Source organism: Mesoplodon densirostris, chromosome 8 (genome assembly GCF_025265405.1).
Source record: "Mesoplodon densirostris isolate mMesDen1 chromosome 8, mMesDen1 primary haplotype, whole genome shotgun sequence".
Taxonomy (NCBI): Eukaryota; Metazoa; Chordata; class Mammalia; order Artiodactyla; family Ziphiidae; genus Mesoplodon; species Mesoplodon densirostris.
The window spans coordinates 77345751-77371816 of record NC_082668.1 but is presented as its reverse complement, the minus strand read 5'-3'; the positions used below and the strand labels follow the sequence as shown (position 1 = coordinate 77371816).

General features: G+C 39.9%; 1 protein-coding gene across 3 annotated transcripts in view; it reads left to right on the top strand.

The window, feature by feature from the left end:
• The window catches only part of ACVR1 (activin A receptor type 1), a 127790-nt gene extending 104025 nt beyond the window's left edge, over positions 1-23765 (top strand). For 2 of the 3 annotated variants that reach the window (XM_060105912.1, XM_060105913.1), the window contains 4 exons: positions 3294-3569; positions 7738-7935; positions 21671-21801; positions 22552-23765. In XM_060105912.1, the coding sequence (XP_059961895.1) occupies positions 3294-3569; positions 7738-7935; positions 21671-21801; positions 22552-22686 (740 nt within the window). In that variant the 3' untranslated portion in view covers positions 22687-23765. The remainder of the gene's footprint in view (positions 1-3293; positions 3570-7737; positions 7936-21670; positions 21802-22551) is intronic. The other variant, XM_060105911.1, reaches the window with a different exon arrangement.
• Positions 23766-26066: the final 2301 nt, after the last annotated feature.

Here is a 26066-nt window from a genome sequence, read left to right as displayed (position 1 = left end):
CCATATGACCCAACAATCCCACTACTGGGTATATACCTTGAGAAAACCATAATACCAAAAGAGTCATGTACCACAATGTTCATTGCAGCTTTATTTACGATAGCCAGGACATGGAAGCAACCTAAGTGTCCATCGACAGATGAATGGATAAAGAAGATGTGGCACATATATACAATGGAATATTACTCAGCCATAAAAAGAAACAAAATTGAGATATTCATAGTGAGGTGGATGGACCTAGAGTCTGTCCTACAGAGTGAAGTAAGTCAGAAAGAGAAAAACAAATACCGTATGCTAACACATATATGGAATCTTAAAAAAAAATGGTTCTGAAGAACCTAGGGGCAGGACAGGAATAAAGACACAGACATAGAGAATGGACTTGAGGACACAGGGAGGTGGAAGGGTAAGCTGGGACGAAGTGAGAGAGTAGCATTGACATATATACACTACCAAACGTAAAATAGATAGCTAGTGGGAAGCAGCCGCATAGCACAGGGAGATCAGCTTGGTGTTTTGTGACCACCTAGAGGGGTGGGATAGGGAGGGTGGGAGGGAGAGGCAAGAAGGAGGAGATATGGGGATATATGTATACATATAGCTGATTCACTTTGTTACACAGCAGAAACTAACACAACATTGTGAAGCAATTATACTCCAATAAAGATGTTAAAAACATTTTTAGAAAGATGAATATCATGTGGTTTAAAGTGAAAAAGCGGAAACATTTTTTTAACTGAAGTACAGCTGATTTACAGTGTTGTGCCCATCTCTGCTGTACAGCAAAGTGACTCAGTTATACACATACAGACCTTCTTTTTTATATTCTTTTCTATTATGGTTTATCTCAGTATATTGAATATAATTCCCCGTGCTATACAGTAGGACCTTGTTGTAGCAGAAACAGTTTCTTTAGCAAGAATAAATAAATGTCTGAGTGCACATTTTGTTTGATATTATGGCCAGCTAAGGGTTCTAAGAGAATCAGCTATGGGGAGACAAAGGCAGGTGGGATAACAGGGAAGAGTGAGAGACTAAGTCTGGCTGTGGGGACCAGCTTAGAGGAAGAGGGAGAAAGAGATGGGGATCAAGGTGCGGAAGTGTTATTCGGTTCACTTTACAGATATCCCACAGGTACAAATGTCAGATTGTCTTTCTCGAGTAGAAGCCAGCTTGTTTGAGGGCAGGATGATATGGTGGGTAAGAGTATGGGTTCTGGAGCCAGATTGCTGGGGACGGTTACTGACCTTAATGTCAGTGATGTAATCTACCCCCTTCATGTGGTTGTTGGAGGATTGCGTGTAGGATGTTTAAAACTGTGCCTGGCACATTGCTGATTCTCACTAATTATTAGCTGCTTTTGTTGTCGATGATGATGATCAAATAGGGAAACCTTTCTTTGTTCCCAGAACTTTCCTATGCAAGGTATGGTGTATCAGCAGCTGGCACCAAATTTGGAGTTGGTAGCAACTTAATAGCTGTGTGATCAATAGCTGTGTGATCCTTGGCACCTCCCAGCAGCAACTTCATCGTGTGTAAAATGAGTATAATATTTATCTTTCTGGTCTACTGAGAAAAATTCCATGAGAAAATATCTGTGCAAGTGATACAAATTTTATATAAAGTACTTTATATAAAGCACAGCATGTTTATATAGTCTCCTTTTCCTTTACACTTTCACAAGTCATTTAATTCTTCAAGCCATATCTGTCTTTAAAAAAAAAAATCCCCGGGCCTCCCTGGTGGCGCAGTGGTTGAGAGTCCGCCTGCCGATGCAGGGGATACGGGTTCGTGCCCCGGTCTGGGAGGATCCCATATGCCGCGGAGCGGCTGGGCCCGTGAGCCATGGCCGCTGGGCCTGCGCATCCGGAGCCTGTGCTCCGCAACGGGAGAGGCCACAACAGTGAGAGGCCCGCGTACCGCAAAAAGAAAAAAAAAAAAAAATCCCCTTATATTTCTAAGTCCCAAATTTCACTGTCCGTATGGGTGTCTATAAGGTATAGATCTATAATGCTAGGAAAGCACCTCTGTAGCAGGAAAGACAGGCACACACATCACCATTTATTTCATAGGTTAGGAAGTGCCTCCGACTGCGAGTTCTTTCAGTGTGCTGAAAAGTCCCCTCAGAATGTCTAGAAAAATTTCTTCCTTCCTCTTTATCTACATCTTTCAGTATCTCACTTTTAAAAAAATTTTACTGAAGTATAGTTGATTTACAATGCTATGTTAATTTCTGCTGTACAGCAGAGTGACTCAGTTATACATATATATTCTTTCTCATGTTTACAGTTTATCACAGGATCAGTATCTCACTTCTTTTCAAGACCTCAGTTGTCACTTCTTTTTTTTTTTTTTTTTTTTTTTTTTGCGGTACGCGGGCCTCTCACTGCTGTGGCCTCTCCCGTTGCAGAGCACAGGCTCCAGACGCGCAGGCCCAGCGGCCATGGCTCATGGGCTGGGGCACGAACCCGTGTCCCCCGCATCGGCAGGTGGACTCCCAACCACTGTGCCACCAGGGAAGCCCCAGTTGTCACTTCTTGATGGAAGCCTACTGTAACATCTAGTCTGAATTATTATGATTCCCTGCTCTGGGCTCCTGTTATCCTTTGCACATATATATTACAGGACTTTTCATATTATATCATCATATTTCCGTTTTAACTCTGTCATCTTTTCTAGCCAACAAACACTATCATCTTGGTTTTCCTGTGTGACTGACAAAGAGCATCCTAGGTGCCTGTTATATTTGATAGGTTCCTTTTTTAAATCGATGAATCAGTCGCATTTAATATAAACTTACCCCTTGATTTTATAGCAGAGACAATCCAAGGAGCCCAAATGAGTTGCCTAATGTTATAAAGCACATCACAGGCAGATCAAGACTAGAACACAGGTGTCTAGGTTCTAGGCTTTGTGTTCTTTCTGGGTGGTTGATGAATGATCTGTGCTTGGAACGTCAACATGATAAAGGGTTTAACACCCTCATTATGGGTAAACACAAAGACATTATTTCTATCTGAATCTCAATGCAATGTAAAAAAAATTTCAAAGGATTATTTACAATGGAAATGAATATGAAAATTTCCTATTCACTAGCAGTGTCTTCTTAAGGTATAAATACATTATTTTTCTCTGTTGATGCCTCTGTAAACCTCCTTTCATGGCAGTTGGTAAGTTTAATTATTTTTTGTTATAGGTGATCTCTACTGTATGGGTCACTATTTCTGTATAGTAAATTAAGCTGTAATGTGAAATTCTCACATGTCTATTAATTTTGTTCTTGCTCTCTCCAGGTTTCATTGCTTCAGACATGACATCAAGACACTCCAGTACACAGTTGTGGTTAATCACACATTATCATGAAATGGGATCGCTGTATGACTACCTTCAGCTTACTACTCTGGATACAGTGAGCTGCCTGCGAATAGTGCTGTCCATAGCTAGTGGTCTCGCACATTTACACATAGAGATCTTTGGGACCCAAGGGAAACCAGCCATTGCTCACCGAGATTTAAAAAGCAAAAACATCCTGGTTAAGAAGAATGGACAGTGTTGCATAGCAGATTTGGGTAAATTTTTAAAAATATTTTTTAATTACTGTTTTAACTTTTGTTGTCTTCCCTTGTTTAGCCAGGTTGCATCTTTTTCCCTCCAAACACTTTGTTATGAAAAATTTCAAGCATGCAAATTGAAAGGGCTTCCCGGTGAACACCTGTATATTTACCACCTAGATTCTCCCATGAACATTTTACTGTTATCACATATCCAGCCTCCATTTATCAATACAGCTTAATCTTTGATACATTTCAAAGTAAATTGCAGACAAAAGAGCCCTTCCCTCCAGTGGCTTCAGCATACACACCAATATATCATTCACTGGAGTTCTTTACTTTTTTTCTCTTTTCAGGTAAAATTTACATTTCATATGAAATGCACAGATCTTAAGTATACACTCTCAGATTTTTGACAAATGCTGTAAAATCCAAATCGCTGTCAAGATACAGACCTTCCCATTACTCTAGAAAGTCACCTCGTGCTGGTTCAGTCCGTTCCTGCTCCAGCCCACCCTGAGAGGCAACCAGTACTGTTGCATTCTGATTTCACAAGCTTTACACAAAGTAGGTACACAATGAAATAACCTATGGAATGAATTTGTCTTAAAAATGGTTTATAAAGTTGTTCTTCTGTAACCAAGGCAAATTATCAATCAAAGAAAGAGGGGGAAAAAAAATCCCCAAACTAATTTACCATTTGCCCTGCTGGCATATCTCATTCTTATGGTGTTAGGGTAATGCTTAATGTAGCTTTAATTGCATTATAAATAAGATTATTTTCATTTATAGTGGCATTCTCTATAAAGCCTATTCATCCTAGACCCCTACAATATTGGCTGAATAATTATGCTAACGAGAACTGAATTGTAATTTTGGTTATTCATTTCGGTGGACTACTGAGGATACTCACTCTCCTTGAATAAAAAATGGTTGCTCTTATTTTCATACCATTATAGTTATTGTTACACTGATAAAGGTTTAGGCAGTGTTAGCTCTAATTACATAAATGATAAAATTGTTTTTAAACACAAGGGATTTGACATATCAGGAAAATTTATTTCTTTCAAATAAATTTATTTTTTTTCAAATAAAATTTCTTTCTTTATCCCTTTAAAGTCCTTGTGTTCATGTTGAGAAATTATTTGACGGTGTTTTCCAAGTATAGGGAGGCATGACCCTAACGTTTTTGTTGTGGTGTACAAGACTTTTTTGGCTGTGCCATGGCTTATGGAACTAAGGTGATTTGAGTTTCCCAATTATTGACCCAGTATTTTTTTTAAATAAATTTATTTATGTTTGGCTGCATTGGTCTTGCTGCACGCAGGCTTTCTGTACTTGTGGCGAGCGGGGGCTACTCTTTGTTGCGGTGCGCGGGCTTCTCATTGTGGTGGCTTCTCTTGTCGCAAAGCACGGGCTCTAGGCGTACGGCCTCAGTTGTGGCTCGTGGGCTCTAGAGCGCAGGCTCAGTAGTTGTGGCGCACGGGCTTAGTTGCTCCACGGCATGTGGGATCTTCCCAGACCAGGGCTCGAACCCATGTCCCCTGCATTGGCAGGCAGATTCTTAACCACTGTGCCACCAGAGAAGTCCCTGATCCAGTATTTTTGTACAGGTTTTTTCATCTATCTATTTACCTGCCCTAAGTGCTGACCTGCTTACACTCAGGGCAAGGGTGGGGGGCTGAGCAAGGGGGACTTCAGTGTTTGACACTGTGCCTTGAACGTCTCTATTGTTTGAAACTTTTACAATAGTGTGTTTATGTATTATTCATGTTACTAAAAGTCAATTATGCCCACCTCACACAATTCTTGTAAGATTCAGAAATTTTATAAATGCTTGGCAAATAGTCATTCAAATGGTAGCTGCTGTTATAGTCCTGAGGCTAAGGGAAGATGGACAAATTGAGGCAGCTGTTGGTTTTGGTTTATGGGACTTGGGGGGAATTAGCAAATCCAACTAATTAATTATTTAATTACGTTTATTTTTACCTATAGCTTTCCAGCTGGATTCACGGTTTCATACAGAAATCTGTGTTAAGGGGTCATTATTCAAGGAAGTAGATTGGTAGTACAGGAGACAGCTCCTGTAAGACTGCAATTTATATTAATTTTTTACTTTATACCTAGAAATTAAGGATCACTTGTTAGAAATTATGTTCTATCATTAGTACTGTAAAACTACCAGTATTTTAGCAAAAATACCAGTATTGTATTTTTCTAACTTTTGATCATAGAAAAATTCAAGCATAAAGATTGAAAAAGTAGTATGATAGTCATTCATATCCACAACACCTAGATTCAACAGTTATTAAAATGTTGCCAAAGTTGCTTTATCTGTATGTGGCTGAGTGTATATGTTTGCAAATTTATTTGAAAATAAGTTGAAGTCACAACTCTTTACTACTAAATACTTCAAAGTGCATCCCCTAAAAATACTTCTTGCATAATCACAGTTTATCACACCTAAAAGTTATTGATTATGCTTTAATATCATTTAATAGCCATTTTCAAATTTTTCCAGTTTTTTCAAACAAGAATTGAGGCACATTGCATTTGGTTGGTTTGTCTCTTTAGTTAGTGTAATAATTATGGATTACTGGGAAACAAATTACCTCTAAAATTTAGCAGCTTAAAATAACACAAATTTATTATCTCACACAGTCGGTCAACAGTCTTGGAACAACTCAGGTCTTTGGTTCTGGCTCAGGATCTTACAGGGGTAACAGTCATACCATCAGTCAGGGCTGCAGGCATCTGAAGGCTTGGTCGGGCCTGGAGGAACTTCTAGGATGGCTCACTCACATGTCTGTTGATGGGAAGCCTCAGTTCCCTGTCATGTGGTCCTGTCCACCGGGCTGCTTGAGTGTCCTCATAACACTATGAATGAGCCCAGAGAGAGCAAACAGGAAGCCACATGCCTTCTATGCCCTAATCTTGAAGATACACACTCTTCTGCCGTATTCTGTTTGGTAGTCCAGCCCACGCTCAAGGCATGAGGAATTGAGTTTCCCCTCGTGAAGGGAGAAGTTTCAAAACACTTGTGGATGTATTTTTAAACCACCACAGCTAGTATTTCTATTGTCTATTTAAACTGCACTTTTTTTGTATTCTGTTATCTTCACTCTGGTTCTGGAAATGGTGGAGGGGCATTATGATTTGCGAAATGTTTGTAATGGCCATAGAATCTTAGGGTTGGTTACAAAAATAAGGAGAAGAGGAACCAGTCTGATTTAGTCAAACGCAGTTGCCAGTATCTTTGGTATTAAGGCTGAGATAACATACGTGCTATCTCCCTTTCTTTATATGGAGTTACCATCTCACCCATGCAAAGCCACGGAGTGGGAGGAGAAGCATTCTCCATAGATGACTTGAGGCTTCCCCCCTGGGTTACAAAGGTGTACATGGTCTGCCTGCTCCAGTTTGGCAATTTTCATTATTTTGAGTGTTACAGGAATCACTTTCAGTTGGTCTGCATATGTATCAAAAAGTAATTCCATTCTCAAATAAACCATGCACGTATCTGTCTATTCCCCTTGGTCTGTGAGGAACGCTGGGTCTCTCTAATTGGCTGAGGAATTCGGAAATGAATCATGGTTTAAGATAATGCCAGCTTAATGTTCTCTGTACATGTGGCTGCAGAGAAAGCCCTGTGGGTTTGGTCCACGCTACTGTTCAGATGAGTGGCCCTTTTTTAGGGATGTAGCAGGGCCCGGAGCAGTCGGCCCTTTATGTAATGATAAATTACCTCAAAGTCCCTGCCTCACATGGTTTGAAGTTTGTGTTTGCAGTCTAGTGGGAGCTGTGCTGGAGCCTGAGAGCTTAATTTGCTCCTTGTTATTTAAGCCACTTGGAGGCTCCCATTTAACAAGTGAGTCTGTTTTCCTGTGGATTTCGAACACTGGCCTCATTGGTTTCGTGTATTAGTTTATTATTTACCCCAAACTTTTTGTCTCTGAGGTTCATCTATTAACCTAAGGGCCTCAGAATGTTTCTGGCATCAGCCCTTTTTCCTGCTCTCAACAGAAGCCATCACAAGGGCACTCCAGAGATGACTCTGGGTGTAATGCGGCAGTCACCATGGATGCCACAAGAGGGCGCTGTTCGTTGGGTTTGGTTTAAAATTCTTCAGCAGCCGTCTGTGAGAAAGGAAGGGAGTGGATTGACAATGTTGTCTTCTTCCTTTCAGGCCTGGCAGTCATGCATTCCCAGAGCACCAATCAGCTCGACGTGGGGAACAACCCCCGTGTGGGCACCAAACGCTACATGGCCCCCGAAGTTCTAGATGAAACCATCCAGGTGGATTGTTTCGATTCTTATAAGAGAGTCGATATTTGGGCCTTTGGACTTGTCTTGTGGGAAGTGGCCAGGCGGATGGTGAGCAACGGTAGGTATCTGATCTCAGATAATATTGTCCTTGTCCGAGTCCTCTTGATTCTGCTACCTTTAAAAGGGCAAAGGGAATATTTAAGTACACATTGTTCCATGAATCATGCTTGTGAAGCTGTTGGCATTTATATTTGCTTTATGGCTGGTAGGTGGAAGGCGTGTAATGGCAGTCTGTTTTAACTGCAGGAGGGGAAACCGTGGTGGAAAAAGTATTTCTGCAAGAGACTACTTATTCCTTGGTTTGTTTTTTTATCAGTCCATATTTTATTTTTCCTTCCTCCGTCCTTATTCTGCCTTTTTTCCCCACCCTTCCTCCTTCTTTGCTCTTTTCCCAAGTGAGTTTTATCATGAGAAGCCTCAAGGAAATCTAAGGGTGAATTCTGCTATTATAGATATTTTTACTTCTTAAGTTTGGATTATTGAGAAAAGATTCAGGTTGCACACTCAGAATTCACTCATTTGTAAGAAGCAGGCTGTACCTGCAAAGTAAGTGAAGTTTACATTCAGGAAGCCCTGAATAGGAGGCTCGTGCTGGTCCTCTTATAAATAAGCGTTATGAAATGGTGTTGCCTTAGCAGCTAGGGAATCATATGTCTATCAATAAGTTTTTACCCATATTCCCAACAGTGAACTTTCACCTCCATGTTTCAAATCAGCCACAAATACATTGTTGAATTTTAAGTTCACTGTATTCTGAAAGCACTACATATCCTCATTCAAATAGCACATGCCCCATCTACCCACAAAGTGGTTATTATAGCAGAATCTCTCGAATCGACTAAATCGACCTCTTCATATCTTCACAACTGCAAGTCCTATTTCACAAAGAATGTGTCTGAAATTGTTCCAGAAAAATAGAAGAAAATGCTATATATTTAAATTAATATTCATTTTCAGGAGATACTTTACCCTCCTGGGACCCACTGGAATCCTAGATTTGAAGTATTAAAGAAATTATGCATGAAGTCACTGACATATGTGCTCCATCCCACCTTCCACTGATAGTTTCTTGTAAGGATTGAAATTTTGGGGGTAACTACAATTTTCAAGAACAATAGCCAGAGAGTAGGAAGTTCTGGTTCTGTGAGCGAAGTGAAATTGGGGTAACGTAACATAGTTTTAGTGTGCAATAATTTAAATTGGCAAGCCTCTGTGGTAGTTTTTTTCCCTCCCTAACAGCAGAGTGTGTTTGCTTTTAACAAACACTCTTAAGGGTATCAAAGACAGTGTTTTAAATTAAACATAAACATACATGCATTGTAAACAGACAGTTCTTTTAAAGGTTTTTTTTTTTGGGAATGGAGTCATGAACATTTTCTTGGTAACTGTTTCTCAATTGTTGAGAGCTACTGACTTAAATTTTGTGCCATTCAAGTGCCTTGAGAATTGTTTGCACCAGAGTGATTGTTTTGCTGATTTATAAAGTTCTGAACTTTGCCTGAAATTGCACAGCAACTTCATTTCCCCATCCCTGTCCCTAATAATTCTTGAGTGCCTTAGAGTTGAAAATCAAATTCTAATTAGTTTATTTTAAACACTTTAGAGAAGGGTTGGTGTCATTATAAACTGTGTGGTGGGGAACTTGCCCCAGACGAAGAGGAAGTTAATATTCCAAGGCCAGGATAGTCCAGTCCAGCTATGGGTGCTGGAGCCATGCCAGGCAAGCCTGCGTGATGAAAGGCAAACTTGGCAGAAACTTGGGATTTGCGCTTTGTAAGAACTCATGTTGCAAATTTCTTCCGTGTCGCAGGCTTAAACCCAAATGACTTTCAAAGATCAGCTGTGATTAATAGGAATCAGTGGAGAATAGAGCCATCAATTTAAAATGTAGCTCAACAAATAGTTTTCTTGATCTATCCTGTGTTTAACATTGTTTTTGGAAAAAATATCCTGAAGGGTAGAGGAAGAGAGACTATTTTGGTTGCTTTCTGATTTACTGATCTCCCCCTTACATCATGGTTTAGATTGTTCCTAAAATTTTGTGGGTTGAGCTTCTGTTCTGTGGTGTGGTTTGATTTTTAGGGGGAGGTAAGGGTATGTCATGTCTCATTTTAAATCAGCTACTGTCCCTTGGCAATGACTAACTTGATATTTCTCCTTCTCTTTCTCTAGTCCTCCTTCTCCCATGAATATTCACATGCACACAAACACACACAGAAATCAGTTTATCCAAACTCAAACTTGAAAGTGTTCAATGCTGCTTGCATACCTGTTAATATTTTTGTTATTTCTAACCCCAAACACAAAAATGAGTAGAAAGAAAAATAAGAAAAATTTGCCTTTACCTTCCAGTATTCATCTTTCTTTCCCCTTCTTCTCTATGCAACTATGTACATATTTTTTTACTTAGTTGTGATCATACTGTAAATGTAATTCTGTATCATCTTTTTCATTTGTTTTTTAAATGTTGTTAGTCTGTTTTTATTTTAGATGGTCCCATGATATTTCATTAATTTAACCATTCCTATGTTGTCAGATATCCTCTTTCCTCCATGTAGACATCTTTGTTCATACAACTTTTTCATTTGGGGAATTATTCTTAACCTGAAAATAAGTAGACCTATTAGGTCAAAGAACTTGGATTTTTTTTTTTTTTTTACATCTTTATTGGAGTATAATTGCTTCACAATGGTGTACTAGTTTCTGCTTTATAACAAAGTGAATTAGTTATACATATACATCTGTTCCCATATCCCTTCCCTCTTGCGTCTCCCTCCCTCCCACCCTCCCTATCCCACCCCTCCAGGCGGTCACAAAGGACGGAGCTGATCTCCCTGTGCTACGCGGCTGCTTCCCACTATCTATCTACCTTACGTTTGGTACTGTATATATGTCCATGCCTCTCTCTCGCTTTGTCACAGCTTATCCTTCCCCCTCCCCATATCCTCAAGTCCATTCTCAAGTAGGTCTGTGTCTTTATTCCTGTTTTACCCCTAGGTTCTTCATGACATTTTTTTTCTTAAATTCCACATATATGTGCTAGCATACGGTATTTGTCTTTCTCTTTCTGACTTACTTCACTCTGTATGACAGACTCTAGGTCTATCCACCTCATTACAAATAGCTCAATTTCGTTCGTTTTTATGGCTGAGTAATAATATTCCATTGTATATATGTGCCACATCTTCTTTATCCATTCATCCGATGATGGACACTTAGGTTGTTTCCATCTCCGGGCTATTGTGAATAGAGCTTCAATGAACATTTTGGTACATGTCTCTTTTTGAATTACGGTTTTCTCAGGGTATATGCCCAGTAGTGGGATTGCTGGGTCATATGGTAGTTCTATTTTTAGTTTCTTAAGGAACCTCCATACTGTTCTCCATAGTGGCTGTACCAATTCACATTCCCACCAGCAGTGCAAGAGTGTTCCCTTTTCTCCACACCCTCTCCAGCATTTATTGTTTCTAGATTTTTTGATGATGGCCATTCTGACTGGTGTGAGATGATATCTCATTGTAGTTTTGATTTGCATTTCACTAATGATTAATGATGTTGAGCATTCTTTCATGTGTTTGTTGGCAATCTGTATATCTTCTTCGGAGAAATGTCTATTTAGGTCTTCTGCCCATTTTTGGATTGGGTTGTTTGTTTTTTTGCTATTGAGCTGCATGAGCTGCTTATAAATTTTGGAGATTAATCCTTTGTCAGTTGCTTCATTTGCAAATATTTTCTCCCATTCTGAGGGTTGTCTTTTGGTCTTGTTTATGGTGTCCTTTGCTGTGCAAAAAGCTTTGCAGTTTCATTAGGTCCCGTTTGTTTATTTTTGTTTTTATTTCCATTTCTCTAGGAGGTGGGTCAAAAAGAATCTTGCTGTGATTTATGTCATAGAGTGTTCTGCCTATGTTTTCCTCTAAGAGTTTGATAGTTTCCGGCCTTACATTTAGGTCTTTAATCCATTTTGAGCTTATTTTTGTGTATGGTGTTAGGGAGTGATCTAACCTCATACTTTTACATGTACCTGTCCAGTTTTCCCAGCACCACTTATTGAAGAGGCTGTCCTTTCTCCACTGTACATTCCTGCCTCCTTTATCAAAGATAAGGTGACCATATGTGCGTGGGTTTATCTCTGGGCTTTCTATCCTGTTCCATTGATCTATCTTTCTGTTTTTGTGCCAGTACCATACTGTCTTGATTACTGTAGCTTTGTAGTATAGTCTGAAGTCAGGGAGTCTGATTCCTCCAGCTCCGTTTTTCATTCTCAAGATTGCTTTGGCTATTCGGGGTCTTCTGTGTTTCCATATAAATTGTGAAATTTTTAGTTCTAGTTCTCTGAAAAATGTCAGTAGTAGTTTGATAGGGATTGCATTGAATCTGTAGATTGCTTTGGGTAGTAGAGTCATTTTCACAATATTGATTCTTCCAATCCAGGAACATGGTATATCTCTCCATCTATTTGTATCATCTTTAATTTCTTTCATCAGTGTCTTATAATTTTCTGCATACAGGTCTTTTGTCTCCTTAGATAGGTTCATTCCTAGATATTTTATTCTTTTTGTTGCAATGGTAAGTGGGAGTGTTTTCTTGATTTCACTTTCAGATTTTTCATCATTAGTGTACAGGAATGCCAGAGATTTCTGTGCATTAATTTTGTATCCTGCTACTTTACCAAATTCATTGATTAACTCTAGTAGTTTTCTGGTAGCATCTTTAGGATTCTCTATGTATAGTATCATGTCATCTGCAAACAGTGACAGCTTTACTTTTCTTTTCCAATTTGGATTCCTTTTATTTCCTTTTCTTGTCTGATTGCTGTGGCTAAAACTTCCAAAATTATGTTGAATAAGAGTGGGCAGCCTTGTCTTGTTCCTGATCTTAGTGGAAATGGTTTCAGTTTTTCACCATTCAGGACGATGTTGGCTGTGGGTTTGTCATATATGGCCTTTATTATGTTGAGGAAAGTTCCCTCTATGCCTACTTTCTGCAGGGTTTTTATCATAAATGGGTGTTGAATTTTGTCGAAAGCTTTCTCTGCATCTATTGAGATGATCATATGGTTTTTCTCCTTCAGTTTGTTAATATGGTGTTATCACATTGATTGATTTGCGTATATTGAAGAATCGTTGCATTCCTGGAATAAACCCCACTTGGTCATGGTGTACGATCCTTTTAATGTCCTGTTGGATTCTGTTTGCTAGTATTTTGTTGAGGATTTTTGCATCTATGTTCATCAGTGATATTGGCCTGTAGTTTTCTTTCTTTGTGACATCCTTTTCTGGTTTTGGTATCAAGGTGATGGTGGCCTCGTAGAATGAGTTTGGGAGTGTTCCTCCCTCTGCTATACTTTGGAAGAGTTTGAGAAGGATAGGTGTTAGCTCTTCTCTACATGTTTGGTAGAATTCGCCTGTGAAGCCACCTGGTCCTGGGCTTTTGTTTGTTGGAAGATTTTTAATCACAGTTTCAATTTCAGTGCTTGTGATTGGTCTGTTCATATTTTCTATTTCTTCCTGATTCAGTCTTGGCAGGTTGTGCATTTCTAAGAATTTGTCCATTTCTTCCAGGTTGTCCATTTTATTGGCATAGAGTTGCTTGTAGTAATCTCTCATGATCTTTTGTATTTCTGCAGTGTCAGTTGTTACTTCTCCTTTTTCATTTCTAATTCTATTGATTTGAGTCTTCTCCCTTTTTTTCTTGATGAGTCTGGCTAATGGTTTATCAATTTTGTTTATCTTCTCAAAGAATCAGCTTTTAGTTTTATTGATCTTTGCTATCGTTTCCTTCATTCCTTTTTCATTTATTTCTGATTGATTTTTATGATTTCTTTCCTTCTGCTAACTTTGGGGGTTTTGGGTTCTTCTTTCTCTAATTGCTTTAGGTGCAAGGTTAGGTTGTTTACTCGAGATGTTTCCTGTTTCTTAAGGTGGGATTGTATTGCTATAAACTTCCCTCTTAGAATTGCCGTTGCTGCATCCCATAGGTTTTGGGTCGTGTCTCCATTGTCATTTGTTTCTAGGTATTTTTTAATTTCCTCTTTGATTTCTTCAGTGATCACTTCACTATTAAGTAGTGTATTGTTTAGCCTCCATGTGTTTGTATTTTTTACAGCTCTTTTCCTGTAGTCTCATAGCATTGTGGTCAGAAAAGATACTTGATACAATTTCAATTTTTTAAAATTTACCAAGGCTTGATTTGTGACCCAAGATATGATCTATCCTGGAGAATGTTCCATGAGCACTTGAGAAAAATGTGTATTCTGTTGTTTTTGGATGGAATGTCCTATAAATATCAATTAAGTCCATCTTGTTTAATGTATCATTTAAAGCTTGTGTTTCCTTATTTATTTTCATTTTGGATGATCTGTCCATGGGTGGAAGTGGGGTGTTGAAGTCCCCTACTATGAATTTGTTACTGTCGATTTCCCCTTTTATGGCTGTTAGTATTTGCCTTATGTATTGAGGTGCTCCTATGTTGGGTGCATAAATATTTACAATTGCTATATCTTCTTCTTGGATCGATCCCTTGATCATTATGTAGTGTCCTTCTTTGTCTCTTCTAATAGTCTTTATTTTAAAATGGGTGTTTTTATGGCTTCACACATAACTGCCAAATTGCTTTCCATAAGAGTTGTTCTAATTTACAATATCCCGCTCACCCCAGGGTGTGATGTACCTATTTCACTTTCTTACTTGCTTTAAGAACTGACATTAAAGGATATATATATTTGAAATTATTACATACTAAATGTACCTCATTTAAATATATGACTATCTTAGGGAGGTCATTATAATTATGCATCTTTGAGTTTCTGAGTCCATTATAAAAATTGATGACCAGATAGTTCTCTTGGAGTAATATACAGTCCTCAAGTGAACCATGAGTATAAAAATATGTCACATTTTGTATTTTCATGGGAATTTTACATTTCTTTGCTAATAATAATAAACTTCCTGCTGTGTCTGTACAGGAAATGAGAGTTAAGTCCATTTTCACATCTGAAAATTTCTCAGTAGTGTCTTTTGGAACTTACTCTTTGTGTTTGACACTGAATTTGGAATTGGTCAGAAGGAAAGCCATTTTCTCACCATTTCCGGGTGAATTTTCTATATGAATCTAAGGCAGGGGTTTGCTTGAATCACTAGTTCTTAAGCTGGAGAGTGTGCAGCAGAATCACCTAGAAACACAGAGTACTGAACCGTCCCCAAGTTTCTGATTTAGTAGGTCTAGGGTTGGACCCAGGATCTCCCTTTCTAGCAGGGCCCCAGGTGATGCTGTGCTGCTAGGTCAGTGACCGTACTCTTGGGATCTCAGGTTAAAATGGAATATATCGGTCTCACCCAGGCCAGGAAATAAAGACTATCCCTGGAATGCTGACCCAGCCCATCTGAGCAGGATTTCCTGATTTGTGTTCTTAATGCATCAGGTGAAGCTTCCTCTCTCTTCCAAGCTGAAGAGGGGTCCCTTTCTCCTTTGAGTCTTGTAGCTAGGCCTTGGCCTTTCTTTCTAGATTTTTGCTACTTCTCTGGCAGTGTTCTTCCTTTCTTCCTTTTATAGTTCTGCAGACACACTGGTTTCTGGTTACCTGGGTTCAGTGTGGTGTGCAGACAGAAATTGACACGTGGATCCCACAGATAAATGGGTGCATCACAGCTCTTCGCGTGTGCCATTTAGCTTTGGTCTGATCAAAAACTTCCAGTAGCCCCATCCAAGCATCCTGCAGCAGTTCCCTCTTGAGATTAGAAGTCCTCTCTCTGGAACCTCAGCCTTCGGTGTCACACCTTGTTTGGATCCCTGGATGCAGAAACGCCAGAGTTGTCTTGCTCTAATACTGTGGTCATCTGCCCATGGATTTAAAAGCTAACTAAAATGATCTTCATTGTCCCTCCTGTAGCACATCTTTGACTGTGGCATCATCCAGGCAGCATGAGCCTCTGTTATACCCTTCACGTGTTTCCTCTTCGCTGCCCACAGGAGGGCTATGTGGACATACTTCTGTTTCACTGTGACTGGCTTTGGTTATTCCATTTTGTGATGGAATCCAGTGTTGAAATGCGTCAAAAGCACTTGTATCTCATTGAAAAAACCCTGCTGGCTGAGCTGTATCTCTTAATGGGGTGGGGACTAGGAAATACTTGTTAGAATAAGCTTATGTTTGGCACACGTACTTCGGAAAACCTCTTCTAATGAGCCCTTGGGCTTGCTAAGGAATGGCGTGTGCCTCAAGTTCCTGAGCACAATGGGCTTGTATATGGAAACCATGACAGGTCTGATTTTCTTCAGCAACTTAATATCCAATGTGTTTCACGATTTTATTTCACTACCTTAGTGTATATTAAGGTTTGAATAAAGGGAAGACTCAGGGAAAATTTTTAATATTCATTCAAGCAATTTCTTTCAGGTTTGTTTTATTTCGTTTGAGCCTTTAGGTGAGTGGTTGGGGGCAGGAATATGGAGGTGGGATTTTTCTCTCACTGATTCCTGGAATTTCGTGTCCCTGATTTAAAGATCTAGACCAAAGGAGGGCAGTCAACTGACCTCACGACAAAATAACCAGAGGGCAGCAGAACTTTTCTGGGTATTGTTCACTGCTTACTGGTCTCTTTTCCTTGACACATCTTTAACAGCAGGTGTCTCCACCAAGACAAGTATCTGTGGTGTCAACCTTGTAACAGCATCCAGTGAATGATACATTCTTCTTCTCATGAGACCTCTACAGATAGCAAACGCTTGGAAGTCTTCTGGAGCTTCTCCCTCTAGGTCTGAGGGTGCGTGAGATGTAAGGCGTCTTGTCAAAGCTTAACTCAGAGCATGGCTGTGCATCTCTCCTCGGCCCTTTGACCTAGGCCCTTTGACCTTTCTTCTGACAACTGTCACATTAATAAATATTTTTAGTAGGGCCTGACTATGAAGCAATCTGTGAACCATTTATTTTGGCTATGCCATATTGCTGAGAATCCCAGTAACAGCAATTACTTTTAACAGATTTCAGATAATGCATTTAGTCTTGATTTGAATAATGTGCATGGTTCCATATGCCCATGAATTGTAGTGGGGATAGCAGGATGAGGTCATCACTGCCACACAGATACTTTACTTAGCAGGGAACAGAGCTGGCAGGACAGCTCTGTTCCTGTTTCTGAAAGGAGTCCCTGCCTTGGGGAGAGGCAGAGCTTCCCAGCTAGTGCGCCTGGTTGGTTACAGGAGTGCATGAGGTGCTGGTTCTCCGAAACCTCCAGCAGCAAGGCAGCACCAAGGGTGACCAGAACCCCCTGGGCTGTTGTCCCCTCTGCTGTGAGCAGCTCCATCCGTTTTTTGATGTGGGCCATGGCTTGAAAACTGTGTTTGAAATCCTTCTGTGAGGAATGTTAAGCAAAGTGACACAAATAGTTGATACACCTTTTTGAATCCTCTTCCTACCAGGAAAAAAATGCCTCTCTGAAAACAGTGTTTCCCAAGATTCTCTCATACACAGACTACCTTTATGATTTCTTTTCATATCCAAATGCCCCTTGTACCATTATTTTCTTAATCATTTAAATAGCTAACTTTTTCAAACATTTCTTTTTAAAAGGAAATTAATGTCACTACTGGAAGTGGGAAAACCAGTTATCCCATGGCATTAAATGGAAGGTAACGTTAATAATACATACGCAGTTATTTAATAAGACAAAAAAGTTTTGTCCTTGAACCATATCTAATTTTCTCACAGGCCACCCCTGAAGGAAACACTGTATTAACTTAGAGTCCTATCAGAAGCCCAACATGAACCACTCTCATTCTCTGTAAAATGGCTTTAGTCGTAATGTTCCAATCTCTGAAGGGTTTCATGGTTCTTGTAGGAGTTCACTGTTAACGGCAGCTCTCTGCAGGGATGCGGATGCTGGGGATCCTGCCCCCCTTGCCTGTTACCTGGGTGTCCACCCAAGCTGCGGTGCAGTGAAGAGAGACCACGGACATGAAGTGAGCAGGCCCTTGTGACGAGATGAATGCATTATCCCATTTTGGGCTTGTTGGGAAGAATTCTAGAATACAAACGGAATTGGATTCAGGTTAATGTTTGTCATTAGCTAGCTGTGAACTTGGACAAGTACGTTTTCCCTGGGTGGTCCTCAGCTTCTTTTTCTGAAGGAAAGGAAGGCTGTGATCTGCATGATTCTGACATCCCCTGGATCTGTCTTTGCCTCATCTTCAGATTATTCAAATGATAGCCAAGTCCACAGTCCCTTATCTGCAATTGAGAAATCCCCAAAGCTTTGAGAGCCAAAAGCTATTGGTTTGGGTAGGGAAGGTCATGAGGAAGGCCTTGTTTCCAGAAACTTGCATTTTTAGAAAAACCCCTCTGACGTTTCATGGGGTTTGAAGGTTTCTAGGTTGTTCTTATTAATCTGCACATTTGCTTTGTGATGTGTACTTTCAAGGTGTTGGAACTAAGGCCTGGCAATTAAGGGGTTTACTCAGAACCATGCAGCAAATTAATGATAGGGATATTGTTGGTAAAGATATATTTGCCCCAGAGAAGAGAAAACTTTCAGTTAGACACATGTCCAGGAAAAAAAAAAGTTGTATAAATCAGATACACATGCCCAAAGCTGTGGGGAGGAGGTTATGAATAGTTTCTCCGATTCTTTCCGTGGCCCTTCGAGTGGAAAAGCGAGGCCTGGCACGGTTCGCCCTTCCTTGACCACTGTTTAAGAGCTCCTCTTCCACTGCATTCCTGGATCCGCTGTTGCTTGTACCACTCCTTTGGCACTCGAAGTACTTTGTATTTTTAGTCGCTTTTCCTGAATTCACGCTGTTCTGTTCGCTGGCTCACGATTTGGCAGTTGCTCGTTGGGTGCTGTTGTAAAAGGACTGAGAGTCCACTTCTCTGGCAGAGTGAGGAACAGTTGTAAGTAACTTCCTACCTTGGCAACACAGGTAATTTCACAGTCTGGCCCTGACCGCTCACGCTCCCCACCACCGTGTGCACTGATTTCAGCTACAGGGAATTTCCCTCCTCCTCTCCAACACGGGAGGATCATTTGTAACCCCTTGTCTTTGTCCCATATCACCGGCCCCCAGCCTGGATTGCCCCCTCTCCTTGGTGTATTCTTGTCCCATCCTCTCCTCTTTCTTGAAAACTCATCTTTCTATGTTCAGCCAGGCCCTAGCTCCCAGAAAGCTTACTTGTGCTTCCATGGCACCTGGTTTATATCTGGTACTTAAACCACACAGGTGTTTAGTTCTCTGAAACCCACTGAGCACCATGCCCTCCCCCTCACCTCTTCTCCCTGGTCCTACTTTGTAATTTTTTTTCGTGTCTTCCTTTCCCATTATTCTCATCACCAACATCACATCTTTATTTTTATATCCCTAGTGCCAAGGACAACCTCTGGCTCACACAGTTTAAGGGACCAAAATGGTTTTTGAGCCAATTTAGGAACTCGCGAGTAAAACTTAGTGAGAATTTCCAATCTATTTTTGCCTTTCAAGATATAAAGTATACAAAGGGGTGAAAAACATTTTTGAGGTTTTTTTTTTTTTAAACAAGATTTCCATTATCTAAAAGAGAGGGACTTGTTCTCATCTTCCACTAGACTTTGAGTTCCTTGAAAACTGAGAGTAGGTCTTATACTTTTATCATCCTCAACATTTAGAATGGTGTTCCACACATGGTCGGTATGTAATGTACTTTATATTGATTGAAATAATTGCTTTCCTTGACTAGAGGGTGTTCCATATAACTGCTGGAGTTTAATACCAAGTTTATTTTATGCTGGGAAAGCATGACCAACATCAGATGGAAACAGTCAACAATTTGACCAATGGTTGACAAAAAAGGCATGACTAAGTTCCAGGCATGATCAATTAAATGGTCTTTTTAAACTTGATTCCTTTTGTTAAAACACAGCAGTATTTAATAAGATTAAAATATGGGAAATATAAACCCAAGGGAAAACTTCATCTTTGTATAGTGAATTTTATTGTTGAGTATCCCCAGATCCTATGTTTTAAAAATCCAGCCATGCTTTTTTTCTTTTGCATTTATAGAAAAAATGATGTTCCCATAACCCTTCCCAAGCTAGCCAGGCAAATTACTTCAAATAGCTGGCTGTTATGCTAGATTTTTAAAGACTGAAACCAGGCTATTAAATATATTCTCCTTCAGAAAAGCTGAGAGGTGGTGACAGGCACAATCCTACTGTTTCTTATAAGTTCATGTGGCCCTTATAAAGGTATAAATTATCTTGCAGGTCTGTGTCCAGCTGTATTTTATGTGATGTCTCCTAGTAATACATGTACTGAAAAGAATTAAAATATTGTTGAATGCTTCCTGGGGTCCTTACAAGAGAAGTAGGTAAGGTCTCTGAGATGAGGTATCTCAAGACTTCTGAAAGCAGCAGTTTATGCCCAATCTGAACTGTTTACCATTTGTCAGGAAAGGTTTTAATCCATTGACTAATACACATTACAAACACAGTCAAGCCACGTGGCTAAGTTAGTCTTAATATCAACTAGAATTTTTAAATTTGGACTACATTCCATTTTTAAAATAAACTCTTGAATCTATGTAGTTTAACAAAACTGTAGTATTTAACAGATGTCCCTTATCATGACTAATCTTTTTCATAAATGGTTTGTCTTTATGTGGGATTTGTGAGAACAACTTCTCACTGTTAATTTCTTTGATAAATGAAAAGGCAATTGAAGCTTTTCAGGTAGCTTATAGGAGCTAGAAAAACTTAAAAATTATTAAAACAGCCTCCTTCCACCTGCGCCAGCGATCACTCTGGTAGGTATTTAGGAACAGAAGAAAAGTTACATGGAGGAAGGAAAGAGGGCAGTAAACTAATCCACTGTCCTCATTGTTGAGGCCTTTCATGATGAGAGAAAAATAAGGGATTTTCTGGGTCTCATTTCTATAAAGGAAAGAATCAACTTTCTAATTCTAAATTATTGCTTTAAATTTTTCTCTTTGTGGAACTACTTTCTTTGTGAAAGGTAAGGAACTGATGTAATTTTGCTGGGATAAATGGTTTCTAAGGCATTGGAAACCATGCAGGGGCAGCAGCTGAAATTAGCGATGTTCACATTTGCTTGGGAGTAAGGGAAAAGTTCATTCTTTTCAGCCATTCTCCTGCCTTTCCCAAAGACTGTCGTCTGCATTTTATTTTGTGCCTTTGATCTGAGAGGAATTAACAGCCATCAAACAGACAGCTGTGAATGATAGAGGGTACTCAGAACATACAGAATGAATGAGTGAGGAAATAGCATTTCATATTACATTACTTGCATCCTCCCAGTTGGAGGGATGATTTTATAGCAATGCATTTTCCCCTAATCATAAAAAAGGGGTATTTTGGTGATGGTCTTGGATTGTTTGTTTGCCTCCAGCTCTAGTTGTGGCCAACTTTTTATGTCAGTTTATGGTTTGAAAACAGTAGATTCATGTACCTTCTTTAGGTGTTTTGTCCTTTTTAATCACTGAAGGGACTCTTGTTCTGTCTCCTGTGCCCTGTTGGGCACTGCAGAGCTGTTTGTATGCACTCTTGGAGCGTTTTGTTACAATTAGAGGAGAGGTAGTCATGTTTTCTTCTAACAATTATTGTTCCTCCAGTTCTCTGCAGGGCTTCTATTTATTGCTTTGTTTTCCACTTATTTTAAGACCTACCTGTAGCTTTCAGAATCACCCTGAAGTTTGAGGAAGGTGATCAGTACTTTTTCTGTCAACGTTGTAACCTGTGACAACCATCAGTACAACCCTGGGAACCTCTACTCTTTTGCTAACCCAACACAATTCTTGTCCATGTGTATAGGTATTGTGGAGGATTACAAGCCACCGTTCTATGATGTGGTTCCCAATGACCCAAGTTTTGAAGATATGAGGAAGGTGGTCTGTGTAGACCAACAGAGGCCCAACATACCCAACAGATGGTTCTCAGACCCGGTAAGACAATGCTTTCTTGGTTTTAGAGCTATACTTAGCTGTTTGCTATTTGCATTCTCTTGATTTTTCAGCTGGTAGAGTTCTTGAGTGATCTGCCCTGTTTCTTTCTCTCCCTATTTTATGTAGAAGAGCTTTAGACCTAGTTGAGCAGGTTCACAAAATGGTCTCATTCTTGAAAGAGCCATTTCTGACAGATCTTGCTAATGAATGACAACATTCACAAGATTTTTTTACCCTTGATTAGCTCCAGGAATTGGGACATGCATTACTATGCCACTGGCCCTAGGACTGCAGTTTCACATGTAAACCAAGAGACCTGAGTGATGCTTTTTAACCTCTTTTCTATCTCTGCATCTCTTCCAAACATAGGCAGTTTAATGCTGACAATCCTTATTGCTGCTGTTAAGTAGCAAATCTAAGGCATTGAGAAATGACCCTATTTGCATATTTCAGTTTTAACTCTGGGTTAGTGTTACGGCTGTTAGCACCATAAAACCATCAAACCATCAACCACACTGGTCTGTGTAACTGACTTGATAGTCAGTTGGTAGCATTAGGAGTCCAAAGGGCAGAGTTTAAGAAACTCAAGAGTGGTTTCTTTATCAGTGGCTAAGGCCTTGATTATTTGTGTAAGGAAAATGGTAATAACATCACTTGAATGTCACAAGACCTGCAGAGCCCTGCAAAACAGTGGACGTAACATCTGCCCAGTTACTTTTTCACTGTGGTGTTGGTTCTTTCTCTCCTCAGACATTAACCTCCCTGGCCAAGCTGATGAAAGAATGCTGGTATCAAAATCCATCTGCCAGACTCACAGCCCTGCGTATCAAAAAGACTTTGACCAAAATTGATAATTCCCTAGACAAATTGAAAACTGACTGTTGACATTTTCATGGTGTCAAGAAGGAAGGTCTGACGTTGTCGTCGTTGTCCAGCTGGGACCTAATGCTGGCCTGACTGGTTGTCAGAACAGAATCCATCTGTCTGTCTCCCTCCCCAAATGACTGCTTTGACAAGGCCGACATCTTACCCGGCCGTGTGCTGGGGAGACACCAAAACCACCCTAACCTCGCTCAATGACTGTGAACTGGGCATTTCACAAACTGTTCACGCTGCAGAGACTCATGTTGGACAGACACTGTTGCAAAGGTAGGGAACTGGAGGAACACAGAGAAATCCTAAAAGAGATCTGGGCATTAAGACAGTGGCTTTGCATATCTTCACAGGTCTCCTAGACACTCCCCACGGGAAACTCAAGGAGGTGGTGAATTTTTAATCAGCAATATTGCCTGTGCTTCTCTTCTTTATTGCACTAGGAATTCTTTGCATTCCTTACTTGCACTGTTACTCTTAATTTTAAAGACCCAACTTGCGGAAACATTGGCTCCATACTCCACTGGTCTGTCTTTGGATAATAGGAATTCAATTTGGCAAAACAAAATATAATGTCAGACTTTGCTGCATTTTACACATGTGCTGATGTTTACAATGACGCTGAACATTAGGAATTGTTTATACACAACTTTGCAAATTATTTATTACTTGTGCAGTAGCAGTTTTTACAAAACTGCTTCATGCATATGTTAAAGCTTATTTTTATGTGGTCTTATGATTTTATTACTGAAATGTTTTTAACACTATACTCTGAAATGGACATTTTCTTTTATTATCCGTTAAATTCACATTTTAAGTGCTTCACATTTATGTGTGTAGACTGTAACTTTTTTTTCAGTTCATATGCAGAACATATTTAGCCATTACCCATGTGACACCACCGAATATATTACTGATTTAGAAGCAAAGATTTCAGTAGAATTTTAGTCCTGAACGCTGTGGGGAAAATGCATTTTCTTCAGAATTATCCATTATGTGCATTTAAACTCTGCCAGAAAAAAAATAACTATTTTGTTTTAATCTACTTTTTGTATTTAGTAGTTATTTGTATAAATTAAATAAAATGTTTTCAAGTCAAAGTGAATTTTTTCAACATGTAAAAAAGATCTACATATTATAAAGCATTTTCTTGTGGGAACAATAGAAGCACAAAATTAACTTGTAAGTCGGATTTGCTTTTTAAGTCTATTAATGAGCCTGAGGGTTCTAGGGGGATGCCTTCCAGTTTGAATTTGGTATCAGAAAATTTAGATTTTGGGTTTTTTTGGGGGGGGGTGCTGTGATTTCATTTTTTTCCTGTTCAGTTTCCCCAGCTTTGAAGTGAGGGTAACAGACTTGTCTGAGCTGCCTCCTTCACAAGGGATTTGTTAGTATAAGTGGAGGGAAGGAGGTCAAAGCATTTTGTTTAGTATAAGGTCCTGTGTGAGAGGAAAGGGGTCTTATGCATCTCACCTTGCTGCTTTGGGAGAGTCCACTGTTGGCTTTTTCCACTTCTTGAAGTGTTCAACGGGATTGAAAATGTAGAGTTTCGAGTAGCTCAATAAGAGTAGAGGTGTTAAAATTCTGGAATTTTCATCAGAGGTAAGTTAATAACTTCATTAGTATATATTACTAACACATATTAGGGTATATATTAAAGTCACATTTAACTTTTAAAAAATTGTGGTAAAATACACATAAATTTTAGCATCTTAACCATTTTTAGGTATACAGTGCAGTGGTATTAATACATTCACACTGTTACGCTGCCATCACCACCATCCATCCACAGAACTCTTTTCATCTTGCAAAACTGAGACTCTATCAAACAATAGCTCTTCATTTCTCACTATTTTCAATCCCTGGCAACCATCATTCTAGTCCTTCTTTTAGTTTGTCTACTCTAAGTACCTCATAGGAGTGGAATCACTCATATTTGTCCTCTTGTGAGACTGTCTTATTTCACTTAGCATAATGTCCTCAAGGTTCATCTTTGTTATAGCATATATCAGAATTTACTTCCTTTTTATAGTTGATAATATTCCACTGTATGCGTATACAACATTCTGTTTATCCATTCATCTGTTGATGGACACTTGGGTTGCTTCCCCCTTTTGGCTATTGTGAGTAATGCTGCCATGAACTTGGGTGTATAGATATCTCTTTGTCCTTCCTTTCAATTATTTTGGCTATATACCCACCAGAAGTGGAGTGGAGTCACATTTAAAGTTTGTTGAAGTATTATATACATATATAAAATTGTATAGCTTGATACATTTTATAAAAAAAATCTTTTTATAAATTTATTTATTTATTTATTTATGGCTACATTGGGTCTTCGTTGCTGCGCACGGGCTTTCTCTAGTTGCGGGTAGCAGGGGCTACTCTTCATTGTGGTGCAAGGGCTTCTCATTGCGGTGGCTTCTCTTGCTGCAGAGCATGGGCTCTACGTGTGCAGGCTTCTGTAGTTGTTGTGGTGCGCAGGCTCAGTAGTTGTGGCTCACGGGCTCTAGAGTGCAGGCCCAGTAGTTGTGGCACACGGGCTTAGTTGCTCCACGGCATGTGGGATCTTCCTGGACCAGGGCTTGAACCCATGTCCCCTGCATTGGCAGGCAGATTCTTAACCACTGCACCACCAGGGAAGTCCCTTATAAATTTTTAGACATTGGTTGTACCCATGGAAGCAGCACCTAGATCCAGAAGCAGAACACTGACTTCTCTGGAGTGATGTCAGGACCATGGCAGCATGAGTTGTTCCTTTTTTCTCTCCTCTTTGGTGTATAACTAATTACACATCTGTAACTGAACAAAAGTGCCCCTGCACATTATACCAGGACAGCAGGTCATTACTATGCTCCTCTGCATCTGAAAGTAGGTGGAGAGGACCTCAGAGGGGGCTGTGGATACAAGAGAGTCAGTGAGCCTGCACCACCCCCACTTGCCATGATCAGGAAAAGGGGAGAGTACAAAACTGAGTGGATGCTCATGGGAGATGGAGAATTTGTGGAGGTCCAGCCAACCTGATGGGAGATCCCAGGACACCGTCAGAGCTGGATAGAGATGAGTTTGAAGGCAGAGGAGAGAAGGGAACCCACTGAGGCACCTGTTTCCCCCAGGGTGACACTGCAGTGCTCTACACTCTTGTTGGGGTCAGTGTCTACCTCTTTGCCAGAGGAGGTGGAAAAAGCACAAGTGGTGAGTGACTGGCTGGCTACATGGGTAGTAGCTGGAGGTACCTGTTTGTCTCCAGCAGCACTTGCATTTCTGGGGAGGGATTTCTGTAACTGGAAGGTAGGAGAGGAAGGGGAAGGAAGCAGACAAGAATGTCAGAGGGCACTGAAATAATGTGTTTCCTGCTGTCTGTTTTGGGATTTCATTTAGAGGCCCACTCA